Raw genomic sequence first — 12,449 nt, forward strand, 5'->3', positions numbered from 1 at the left:
CCCCTGCACAGCACAGAGCTGTCGGACTGAGAAGCAAGAGCAAGAGGATTTGTAGAGAACGTGGCTGGAAAACAGCTTGGGTGAGGGTCACACAGGGTAGTTCCAGGTTTCCTTTAATCGTAGTCTGTCCCTAGCAAAATTCAGAGGGACAACAGAACAGGCAGGGCTGCGTTCAGTGGCTGCAAACTAGCTTTTGATGTTAAGTTATTGTACAGCAGCGTAGACATGGATCTGGCTGATACAGTAGGCTGATTAGTACAGCACTGTGCTCCAAGTAATGGCATTAAAGATGCAGTATGAATCTCAGGGAATTAATCATAGTGATGACCTCTTTTCAATGATGATGCACTGCTTGTTTTTTATAGCAGATTAAATGAACTGCTTTTACTATTCGTTACTACAACCAAGTGCATTAACTACACTCAGGAAGAAATACTTCTACTCCCTTCCTACAGATATTCTCTGGACTCACATGCTATTACTTTTTCCTCTCCTCCTTGCAACAGACAGTAGAGATATTAGAGCAGGAACAGCGTAATTAGCTTTCCCTCATGAAACCTGAGTAGCTTTTCCCCGAATAAAGCACAGGAACCTGCGTGCAATGGGGGAGATTAAGACCAGGTGGTAAATTACAGTTGAGCACAATGGATGCACGTGTATGGAAACATTGTGTGTCACTGCCAGGAAAGCAAAGCATCTGGCAGCCTTCTCTCTCCCCCTCTCCTCACATCCTTCCCCTCCTTGGAAAGGGGATACCTGGTTCTTTAATCTGGCCTGGGGATATATCCATCCCATTTGTAAAGCCTGTGGAGCTCCTGGAAGATGCACATGGGGATCCCATTGCCACAGCTGAGCTAATGCCCGAGCCCAGATGCTGCGAGACAGCCTCTGCGCCCCACGGGCTGGGCAGTAACCAGGCAGAGAGGAACTAAGGGAATTCCGTGCCCTCACAGTGCACACACCCGATACCAGGTAGGAAGGGAAGGGAGAACACCCAGGCAGTGGAACCCGCGCAGGTGGTGGCCTGGGGCTCATCGGCTGGAGGTGAGGGAGAAGCAGAGGCAGGTGGCAGCTGCGAGACCGCGCGCTCCTTCCTTACCTGCTCTGGGGCTTCTGCTGCTGCAGCCCTTGGCTGTGCTGCTCCAGCAGCCACTCGTGCTTCTTTCCTCACGAACGGTTCAAAAAGTCCCTTCTTGGGCCATTGCCCCAGAACTGCTGCAGTGATTCCTTGTGGGCCCGGACAGGTTCCTGCTCACCGCAAAGGCCTTCCAGGCCTCCCGAGAGCCCCGCGGCGCCGGGACTCGGCCGCGACGCAGCGGAGGCGCCGGCCGCTTCGCAGAGGCAGCGCGGGGCGGCGGAGGCGCCGGCCGCCACCGGCTGCAGGCCAGGCCCAGCTCGCGCCTGCTCCGACTGCCAGCGAGCTGGGATTGTACAGAGAGCGTCAGGAATCTGATGGACACGCCGCAAGCTACAAAATAAACATGCACTTCGCTACAAAATAAACACACATTTCAAATGAAATGGCTAGGACTTGGACACTTCTTAAAATATACATTTTATTGTTTTCTGGTGCTTGCTATGAAGGTTTCATTCAAATTGTGAAGGTACACAGCCTTTACAAACTTCTGGAGTTAAAGGATTTTGTTGTTTCTATGTTCAGTTTCTGTCACGGCAGAGGAAAGTACACAGGCTATAAAATGTTGAAATTTATTAGATGTTTAGTATTACCTCTTCATATATGCTGTGGAATGCTTTGTAGAAATACTATATAAAATAAGGCAGACTTTGACAGGGATTTTAATCATAAAATTTCATGGGGGAAAACAAAAAAATCTGACAATTTCTTTTTAGCCAAGGGAAGATCAGGTGGTCACCACTGGTTTGTGAGAGAATTACTGCCCTTCTGGTGCTCAGACAGTATACATTTCTTGTTTATTTTACTATTCTCAAATGAGACCTTTTCAATAAAACTTATTTTAATTAACATAAATCAGACAATATTTAAACATACACATCTATCCTTACAGTGCAATAAAAATGTATCATTGTATAGTATTTTGTATTTGCATTATGAAAATAAAAGGTCTGTACATCAATTAAATGTATATTAATGAGTATGAATCATGTAAATTTGTAATGCATCTAAAGTTGGCTTTGGCTTTTAAGTATTTATAAATTCATAGAAAATATTGAACATCTAACAAAATAAATAAAACATTTTAATCATAGATGCTAACGATCAACCTCAAAAAATCTTGTGTTATTTTTTACATTTGCTACTAAATTTCTTAAAGAGAACTCACTTTCAGTAGTGCTCAGAAGTGAATGATTGCACCTTCTGTGATGTGAAAAAATAGAGTACATCTATTTTTCATAGATCAAAAATTCCTTCATGGAGACTTGCATTTTCAATGTCTGATTGTTCTACGTAACTGTCTTAAGTGCTTATAAAAAGCATGTAGCTTTCCAATAAAAGCTGTGAGTCACTATTAATAGATATTTCTTTATTTCTCTTGCAGAATTGAGGATTAAGCAAAATCTTCTAATGAATGTCCTTCTTATGAGGATTCTTCAAGGTCTTCCAGCTTCACATACTGGTACAGAGAGAATGCAAAAATATGTTCACTAACAGACCCTCTTCAGTACAAGTACTGCAGCATCCAGTGTAATTCCACTCGACAGGTCAGTTTTGGTGGAGTCCACACACGTCGTCTGGGGGAGTCAATTGCTGACCTCGTGTTCGCTCAAATTTGAAAGCTCCCCCTGTGCATAGGCTCTAGCCTTACTGTAATACTGAAGAGACCAAAACAAATCTGAAATCACATGAACAGAAGTGAGCTTGAATAAATATGCATCGGGTTAGTAAATTACACACCATGGCCTAATTGCTATTCTGGTGGTGGTCGAAGGCTCCGCAGCTTCCTTTCATCTAGTCCTTTCCAGTATTTAAAGTTATTATCCAGATGCTGCATCAAATTTGGCAGGTCTGCAAATGCTAGGGAAGAAAGGGCAAAGCGTATTTAGTTTGCAGAATTGAAACAGTCATATGATTCTGCCTGCTGAAATATCACTTGAAATGTCTGGGCAACTGTGCTAAGTAGGAACACTCGAGTCTGACATCCTGATAGTTGAAAATGGTTCTGGCTTTATAGCTCTCATCAGTCATGCATCTTCCCAGGCTATGGAGCCAGTTCTCTGAGTCTACTTAATACTGGTATTGCAATACTAGCAAAGGGACCCAGTTTTCCAGGAGAGGCATAACTAATTATGCTTGTAATGATTCTATTTCATCCAATCTCCATCACATGTCACGATCCAGCATTCAGGGGAGTCACATTTCTGACCACTTTTACCACAGAGGCAGCGCTCGGGAGGAAATAGCTGCTCCCCCAAGCAGTTTCCAGACTGTAGAAATTTGTTTTGCAGAATAACTCATGTTAACATGGACAAAACGACTATGTGCAGTGTGGTATCAAAGCGAATGTGGTCTGTTCTCCAATTAGAGAGAAGCCAGCTTAAAAAAAAGTTAAAACATTGCCTGAAACTCATTTAGAAGAGAAGCCCTGGGAATCGTTCATAGCAATATCAAAATACTTCTATTTTAACACTATTATAATGCTATAATGAGGCTATTAGATGTACTTAAACTGCAGAAATTTTCCACTTTATTCACCTGTTCTTTTAGGAGTCATAAGAGAACAATTTCATATCACGGTAGTTTCAAATGCTTGCAAAATACTTATTGATAGGAAACATCTTTGCTTACCATCCCAGGCATCAAACATATCGGTGATGAAGTAATCAATAAATGATATTTGGGATTTGGGGATGCTACAAGTATTTCTGTCAAAAACTGGCATCACGACAGGTAAGCCTTGCCTCTTTTCTTCATCAGTCTGCAAAGAACAGTCATGGGGTTATTCATCTGAGATGCATTCCCTTACTCAGCTGCTTTTAAGCAACAGATTTTTTGGCACTGACCAAGGTGTGCAACTGCTAAACAAACAGAGGAATGAGAATAAATCTGAAGAACAAACAAGTAAATCCTAAGTACCTAATAGTGCAGGTTTCAGCCAAACAGCAGATAGCACTGAACCTTCCCGTGTTTCCCACAAAGCGAGGCAGTTATTTTCTGCATGTACACACAATTGGTCCTGAGGTACTTGACAAGTTACTGATTTAATTTATGGCTGCTTTGGAGCTCAAAGATGCTCCACCACTCCATCTCCAACAGCAGTGGCATTTTGTGCATACTAGAGGGGTGAAATATCTTTTTTTTTTTTTTTTTTTTTTAAATCCTCCTTTCCCACTTAGAGGTACAAAGGCCCAAATTCAGTATTTGGTCCATCATCTGTGAGGAAGACCCTGCCCTGGCCTTCCCTCCGGCTCTTCAGGCCCTCCTTCCATGCAGCCTGCTGGGAGACTTGCAGCAGGGCCGGGAGCCAGCGCTGTTCCCAGCTGGCAGCTGGGGATGCTCTTCTGCAGGCAGCACCAGGACGTGGGGACGCGGGCAGCCCCCTGCCCTGCGTCTCGTGATGGCAACGTGCTTGGCTAAGGGCCAAACTGAAAGCTTAAGTTTTTCAAAAACTGCACTGTAGAAGCCGTCAGTTTCCTTTTGTGTGAAGGCATCTAGTCCTGCAATGGCATGAGTAATAGCCCAACATGAAAAAAATTAAATCCTATTTTTACATGGTGTAACACAGCTTTAAATTTTCTGAGACGTAGACAGAGGCTGACAGTATATAAGCAGCCTTCTCTTGCCTTTAAAGGAAATGCTCGCCTGGAATTTAAGCAGCCCTTTGTAGGTACCTTACCTGCGCAAAGTACTCCTCAGAGATGCGTCCAGCCCACTCGATGCACTGCTGTAAGGGTCTGCAGGGATTGGAAATGTCCGCACACTTTATCAACATACGTTTGATGAGGATGCGGTTTTCGGGAGATGTGAGAACGTTTTTGACTGAGTCTCCATCACCGTTATTCTGTAACATTCAACAGAATTAAAAACAATCCATCAGCAAGATCTCTACACGCTTACTCAAAAGCTTTGTGCTTTGGGAATGTTTCTGCAAAGGAACAAGGCCTGCCTCAATGACAAGAAGAATTTAGAGCTGAACTTACAGGGAAATACAGAGCTTAGCTACAGCTCTGAACTAGCACTGACCTCTCTAGTTTCTGGATTCGTTCACTGTCTTTGTGACAGATCTCTTGCACATCTTTGGGCAAGTCACCTAATCCCTCTGTGCCTTATTCGCCTCCTTAAGAGCATGTTGAGGAGGTGTTCATCCCCGAGCACATAGTGATGAGTACTGTGAAGGCTGAAATCTGAGATTAATGGGCTTTTATATTAAAAGTGGAGTATCTGCTAAGAAAAGTGGAGTGCCCCAGGACGCACAGTCACCCTCTGCGCTCAAACCTGCTCAGCATAACATGGATCACGCCGGCAGCAGGCGGGCTCCACGCTGCCCCGGCCTGCGCCTCCTTCCCGGCCCCGGAGCCGCAGTCTGCCCCGAGCGGGAACTGCGCTTCCTGGGAGCTCATCCCTGCTGAGGGACGTTCCGAACATGCCCCCGGGCAGCCGCGTCTTGCTAGGAAAGGTTTCAGCCCACACGTGGCCTGTGCTGGGTTCCAGGCTGCCCTTGCTGCCGTGTGAACTGTACTGGGAGCTAACGCAAGGGAAGGCTCCGGGGATCCAGGGCAGAAGCTGTTTTTTTACAGAGCTCTGATGAAAAGTTTCCAAAGAGAAGGATCTGTGATTAAAAAAGCCTAAAAAAAACTCACTCATAGGGACCTCATTATTACTTGAATCTTTACCTGGATGGATGCAGACAGATTTATTACATAGTCTCTTATTCTCTACCTGCATTAGAAACTCTCTGATGCAAGGAATATACTACAGGAATATACCTACCAAGGCCTGGCTCTGTATTTGATGCAGCAAAAGAAGTACTAGGAATAACAGTAGTAATAATAATAATGCCAGCAGTTCCTGCAGTACTTTGTATCTAGAGGTAGATATTAGTGAGCCTCTACAAAGAAGCGGAAAGCCTGATCTTTCATTTGGACACGCTTTTCATTATGTGGAAGAAAGTTCTCTTCTGAAGGAAGAAACTGAATATTTATTAATCTAAAAATTATTAGGTGGTGGTTTCCTGGCTCAGAAGCAACAGCTCAACAGTTTCCACCAAAATGAGCCTATGGAACCAGTTCTTCCCCCATTTTTAATTATACAGCAGGGAAAATGCAAAGGAAAGCTGAATATATCCCCAGTTGCACAAAAGAAGCTGATTAGCGATCACTCGGCTAAGGAGGGCAGATAACATCCTACTAGGTAAATCACCAGGAATCAAGAAAGGATGTTTACTTCCGGGATCCATTCAAACCAAGAGCGCAGTCCTGCTTGCTGGATGCGGATGTCTTGGGAATAAAATGTGCTAACTGTGCTTAGTCCTGGCATCCTGCTCAGAGTGCAGAGGTGTCTCTGCATGTCAGATGTTGGCTTCCTGTCGAGGCTGAGGTGACATCATGAAGGGAAATGGGAGGATAAAGGATGCTGGAGCTGGAATGGATTTTTTTCAGTTTATGAAACAAAAGAAGAAAGGAAACAAACAGCAGCTTCTCAGCATGGCTCTTCGAAAAAATATGTATAAAAATAATAAATACAAAAAAATAAGCGGAGCTGTCCCATTTGGAACACACGGTTGGCAGCACAACCTGCAAACATCACACTGAGTCACAGCCATGCCTGGAAACGAGTCCAGGAAACACTTTGCCGCTGCAGCCAGACACACGGCCGGGCTCGGGAGAGGATCTGCCAGCGTCGTCCTGCGAGCAACGCGCACCGCAGATGGTGGCTTTGACCCCCTCAAGCATCACGGGCCTTTTAGTAGGAACCTGTGAACTGGGAAACTCATAACTAAGAGAAGGAAAACATTTTCCTTCCTGATCTGCATGAAGACCTAACCGTTGTTCCTAGCCATTTTTCAGGACTGCTGCAGTCTCCTGACTCCTGCTTTGGCCAGTTGGCTAGATGCACCCTTGGAGTTCAGCACTGCCCTCCTCGCTGGGACTCTGTGCTGCACCCGCCGTCCTCAGGTTCTGCAGCTCCTCTTAGTCCTCCTTTCTCCTCGCGACATCCATCGTTTCCTCCTTGCTTCTGTCAGACGTGCCCATTTCTCATTCTCCTTTCTTCCTCCAGCAGAGAGGCGTCCCTCCCTCCCACCCCTTTCTTTCCTAGCTGGACAGCCCTTCAGCGTGCCCGGGCACCAGCCCACACGGGGCAAAGCAGCTGCCCTCACACAGCTCCCTCGCCCGGAGGGCAGAGCAGGGACAGAGCCTCTGCCCGGCCCCGCAGCGCCATCAGGGCTCCCAGGAATCGCTCCCGCTTGCCCTTTTCTTGACTATTGCATTCAAGAAATTGAGCAGAAGTGTTTACCCTCACAATTTTCTATCCATTTTGCCAGCCTTATGTTTCTATTATAATCTTCTGAAACAAAAATGTCCATCAGGCATTCAAGTAAGTCTAATTATTATTATTATTCGCAAGCAAAATCTGGTTCTAGGAAATAAAATCACTCCATAATCATAAACTAATACAAATATATGTTTTGAAAAAAAGCATAAATCTGAATGAAAAAGTCTAATCATCTACAGCTATGGTTGTAGGCTGTCCCGGAGGCTGATACTTCATATTAAAAGATCTTGTTTAATACTGTTCCTAACTGACAATTTCAATTGTTTGGTTGAAGTTTCCCCACCAGGTCTCTGCCTCAGGCAAAGATTTTTTTTTTTTCCTGTGAAAATTGCAGTTAAAAATGTTTTTGTGCCGTCTAAAAATAAGGTTAGAGGAAATAAGCAGGTCGTGCTGATAACAAAAAATATTGCTGCTTCTTTCTTTTCTAGCACCTGCACACCTTTATGAGTGAGGAGTTGGAATTTAGTTGCACGTATAGTTTTGGGGTCAGGCAATCAGCCCTGTGCAAATCTGCTGGATGAGTTTCAAGCTTTGGAAAAAGAAACGTGTGGTTTGTGCAGCCTGGGGAGGGACTGCTGGAGCCTGCGTCTGCGCAGGGCTCTCCCTGGAGCTGCTCTTGGCTGTGCTGGACCAGGCATTAGCCAGGCCCGGGTTTTGTAACTAAGAACAGGGAGCCCGTCAGGGCCGCCTGACGGCAGCAGCATGGAAGAGGAGGTTGTTGTCTGATTTGAATGCAAAAAAGGAAATGAGAAGTAGGAGAGTGGCTCAAAGATCCTGGGAATGGTGAAGGAGATGGAGCAGCCTGGCAAGCAAGCAGAATGGGGCGAGGGGAGGAAGGCTGGAAGAGGAGGGGGAAGAGATGGAGCCGGTGGGAAGCCAAGGAGTAGCGTGGCGGGGGAGACTGGCAGGGGGCAGAGAAGAGGCTCTGAAAGCACAGAAGTGCCTGTGAAAACCAGAATCTGATGATACTTATATCTGACTGCATCGTTACATGCATGTATGAATGGAGCCTGTACGTTGAGGAGATGGTGTTTGCTCTGTCATTTACTAAGCTTTGAAGACGACTTTACAGTTAGAACATGTTTCTGACCAGCCTTTGGCAATAGGTAGGAGACCACCTGTGGTAACATCTAACTTATAAACAATCCATCCAAGAATCATGGATACTGAAACTAGTTGTTGTCTTCTCCAGGTTCTGGCAGCAGTGGACAGGCACTCGTTAAAAGGGGGAGATGTGTCCTGGGCAGAGAACTTCATCATTATATAAGATCCAATGCAACACCCGTAGGAATTAGTGTTACTCTCTCTGTGACTTTAAGCCACGTTCTGCAACGTGAGGCTGTCTGGGAAAATTACTTCAGAGCCGCAGACTTAGCCTTTCTCCTAGTTTAGTCAGTAAAACAGTATCCTACTGGGACTTTGGCTTCATATTCACATACTTCCCAATAGCATCACTGGGTGCCAAGAACAAGGCTAATTCTAGCATATGTTCCTATGGACAGAGATATTCTCCATGTAGCTCCAGTCTGCTTCTGAGGGGTGAGGAATGAGATCTCTGCCTCTGCTACCCTCTGACGACAGAAAAGCTGCTCTCCCCCGTTACACCCAGCATTCAAATATGTGGCTTTCTGAAAACACGGTAAGTAAACACAGAAAACCATTACAGCTCCTACAGGATGTCGCCACCAATGCAAACTTGGTTGAAAATCTTATTTGTAAAAACCATTCCAACAAAATTATACACTGCTCTTACTGGCAACAAAACTGCTGGTTGAAGCTGTTATTGAAGCTGGTGTGGTTTTTCAGAATGAGCTCCTAACAGGCAATTTCATTGTGTCCATGGAGTTCCAGATGGCTATTGATTATGTCTATATGATACCTAATGTCACCATCATCTATTTTAAAGATTAACAGAGAAAGCAGACAGAAAACGCATGGCTGCTGCAGGCAGTGCTGAAAGCCGAGGTCCCCACACTCTCACTTCCAGAGTGTCATCTGGCACTCAGTATCCCAACCCGGGGCTACGCCACCAGCAGTGATTTGGTTGTTACAGGATCCATGGCATTTTTAGCAGGAAAACACATGCCAAGCTTCTGGCCCCAAGTACATGCCTGGTTCTCATAAAAAATCACAGCGCTGCAACATTAATAGGATCCAAGTGTCTCCCACTCATCTTCAATTGTGTGATGACCATGTTAAGCAGAAGGGCATTCAGACCTGGAGGTTAAAGACATTTCTAATCCCTCTCCATGTTTCTAAGGAACTTTCTTGGAATACTACCTAGCAATTTCCTATTGCCAAGGGTTCCCAGGCCATCCCTCGTCATTTAGAGAAGACGTGCAGCGTTGCTTACCCCATTTTCTTCTAGCGCTGCCAAGGGTTTATTAATGCTGTTGACAAACTTGTTGACATGCTCAAAGTGCTTCGTCATTTCTGTTGCTAAGACCATGTCAATAATGGCTTGGCGAAGGGTTCGATACTCATTCCTGCATAAAGAAGGAAACCAGTAAGAATGCTTGCTGGTTCACAAAGGGTCACTTGCTGAAGGAGTCTAACAAAAATACTATAGACCATTTTGTTGCAGAGAGGTGCTGAGGAAAGAAGTAACAGCAAAAAATGCAGGGGAAGCTGCATCCCTGCTGGCTAGGGTACCCGCCGGTGTGCGGGGATGTGTGTGCTGGAGGCGTCCCTGGATCTTGAGCAGAGACAGTGCGAGAGCTGGGCAGCAGCAGAGGCACCAGCTGCGCAGCAGGGCTGCCAGGACTGTCACACGGGCACGTTCCCAAGCGTCCAGCACAGACACTGAAGCAGCGGCTCACGCTCCAGCCAAGGTTTCAGTAATGCTTTTCTGCTGTGTTGAGAATGCCAAGGCAATGGTCACATCCTCCTGCTAAAATGCCTTTCCAGAGCTGGAAGGCGAGCAACAGGTCCTTACATTATCCATTGCAATTAAGCTTTTAATTTTTTAGTGACGCTCCCCCAGTTTTCCATCCTACTCAGCAAACACCTATCCATCAGCCACAGCTTGTCCTCTGGGTCATGATACAAAATTATTCCCCTAGACTTGCTAACCCGAGAATCACATGGTCAGTTCCTTAGGCAAGGTCTGTCTTTCCATCCACAGGAGAAACCCAAGCTACAGGAGGACTCTGTACTCTTAGAAGCAAAAATTTCTGCAAAGGCTATATACAGTTGTCCACAAGGCACTGCCCTCCTCCAGGATGCTTGTGTTACACAGAACAAAGTGGGAAGTGTTAGGGGGTGGACAAGCACACGGGTTTTGAGCTTACCTTTCCATGTTTTTAAATATATTGCATTTGTCCTCCCGTGTGGTGAGCTGGAAAGCCAGGGCGGCGTGATGGCTCTCCAGCACCGCGGTGTCGTTGTAGAGAATTGCTAGCTCGCTGCCAGCATTGCACAGGAAGGAATTTGTTCTTCCTGGGTGATCCACGTCATGGACTGTGGCAGCGATGAGAGCAGCGACCTCGTCAATTGGATCCAAAGTTTGCTGAAAATAGAAGGATGCTTAGTTTTCCTGGCAGACTCTTTTGAAACCCTACTCTGTCCATAAAGGTTAAGCCAAGTTCCTGAGGGACGAAAGCCAGAATTCTGGAGATCATTGAGGGTCAGATGTTCTAGACAGAGCAATGGAAAAATCATTATGAGCTTCGCTGAACATTGCATGACATTTTTGGCCATTTTGTGCCCATTGAATTGTGCCTTCATCACGCCTTTGACAAAGTGCATCATATTAAACAAGTAGAAAATACCAGCCTGCCTTACGTTTTTTATAAGCACAATAAACCACCTTCAAAATTAGGGTATTTGGCTTGGAATAAGGACCAATACTGCTAAAAATTATTCTGTTTCCATCAGACATCTTCATTTCTTCTGGAAACTTAATGTGTTTTAATCACATTTCACTTCCATGTTTGGCTAGGTTTGTGATTTGTAAAGAATATTTCACATATATCCAGTTCTATAATAATAGTGTCCAGGAGTCACTGCTAGTATGACTTCTATGAAGAATTCTTGATGGTTTATATCCACAGAAAAATTACATGACATTCTGTTCTCTTCTGTTCTTTCTATATCAGATTCTAACTCTTCTAGCATGCTGTACTCTATGTCTAGTATATTTGTCATTGCCTTATGTCTACTTATACTATAATGAAATATAGAATTGTCTTTTAAGTTTTTATACTGTAAGTTTTAGTACAGCATTAAAAGCACAAAGGAGAAAAGGCATCCAGCCTCTCAGAAAGCTGCTGTATAACCTGGGAGGTTTCTCGGTTACTACGCTGGCTCATTCGGTTCCCTTCCAGCAGCAGCCGCAGCCGCAGCAGGGGGTTTTGCTGGCCCTGCGCTGCAGGAGCTGCCCCGTTGTCCCCGGGAAGGGCTCCCCTTCCCCCGGGCCCGGCGCGGCTGTCCGTGCTCCGGGGAGGCAGGATGCAGCACAGCGACCCCCGCGCTGCCCGCCCGGACGGCAGCCGAGGCAGCAGGGGAGCTGGGGGAAGGTCCTGCTGCTTGCTCCAATCCCGCTGTGCCTGCTGCTACCTTCTCTTCTCAGGGAGCAACACCAACAGAAATGCCAGGATTTGGCCTTAAACATTAGCTGCTAGAATAGTGCATAGTCTTATATACTCCTATACAACACCCTGAATACCCAACAGAGAATGAATCTTCCTGAAGAAACCTGTGCTGAGTTAGTCATGGTTCTGTTGACGGCTACATGCCCAGAGTACAACAAATCTGGAGCGCAGGCTTGTAAGTGCTGCTTTTGTTAAACAGATATTGCTTTAAAGGCTTGACTAACACTGCAGTGCTGGTGGCGTCAAAATAAAAACAAATTTTGAAATATTAGCTGTAATATGTGAAACTCCATTATAAATGTCTCATATGAATGAATCGGCATGTGCTGCCAGTGCAAACAGAAAGCCTCACTTGCACCCTCCTGGATCCATGGTAGGAGGCCCTC

General features: G+C 45.5%; 1 protein-coding gene across 3 annotated transcripts in view; it reads right to left on the reverse strand.

Annotated features, from left to right (window-relative positions):
- Window positions 1-1,531: 1,531 nt before the first annotated feature.
- PDE8A (phosphodiesterase 8A) overlaps window positions 1,532-12,449 on the reverse strand; it is a 114,549-nt gene continuing 103,631 nt past the window's right edge. Inside the window, exons 18-23 of one of the 3 annotated variants that reach the window (XM_088540035.1) lie at window positions 10,762-10,979; window positions 9,825-9,957; window positions 4,815-4,979; window positions 3,767-3,896; window positions 2,876-2,995; window positions 1,532-2,793 (exon numbers count right to left, since the gene is read on the reverse strand). In XM_088540035.1, coding sequence (XP_088396161.1) covers window positions 2,889-2,995; window positions 3,767-3,896; window positions 4,815-4,979; window positions 9,825-9,957; window positions 10,762-10,979 — 753 coding nt within the window. In that variant the 3' untranslated portion in view covers window positions 1,532-2,793; window positions 2,876-2,888. Of the gene's footprint in view, window positions 2,996-3,766; window positions 3,897-4,814; window positions 4,980-9,824; window positions 9,958-10,761; window positions 10,980-12,449 lie in introns of all 3 variants that reach the window. The other 2 variants (XM_088540046.1, XM_010221876.2) reach the window with 2 other exon arrangements.

The sequence above is a fragment of the Tinamus guttatus genome, unplaced genomic scaffold (genome assembly GCF_059628265.1).
Source record: "Tinamus guttatus ecotype Peru unplaced genomic scaffold, ASM5962826v1 Tinamus_guttatus_pri_ptg000004l, whole genome shotgun sequence".
NCBI classification, from domain to species: domain Eukaryota; kingdom Metazoa; phylum Chordata; class Aves; order Tinamiformes; family Tinamidae; genus Tinamus; species Tinamus guttatus.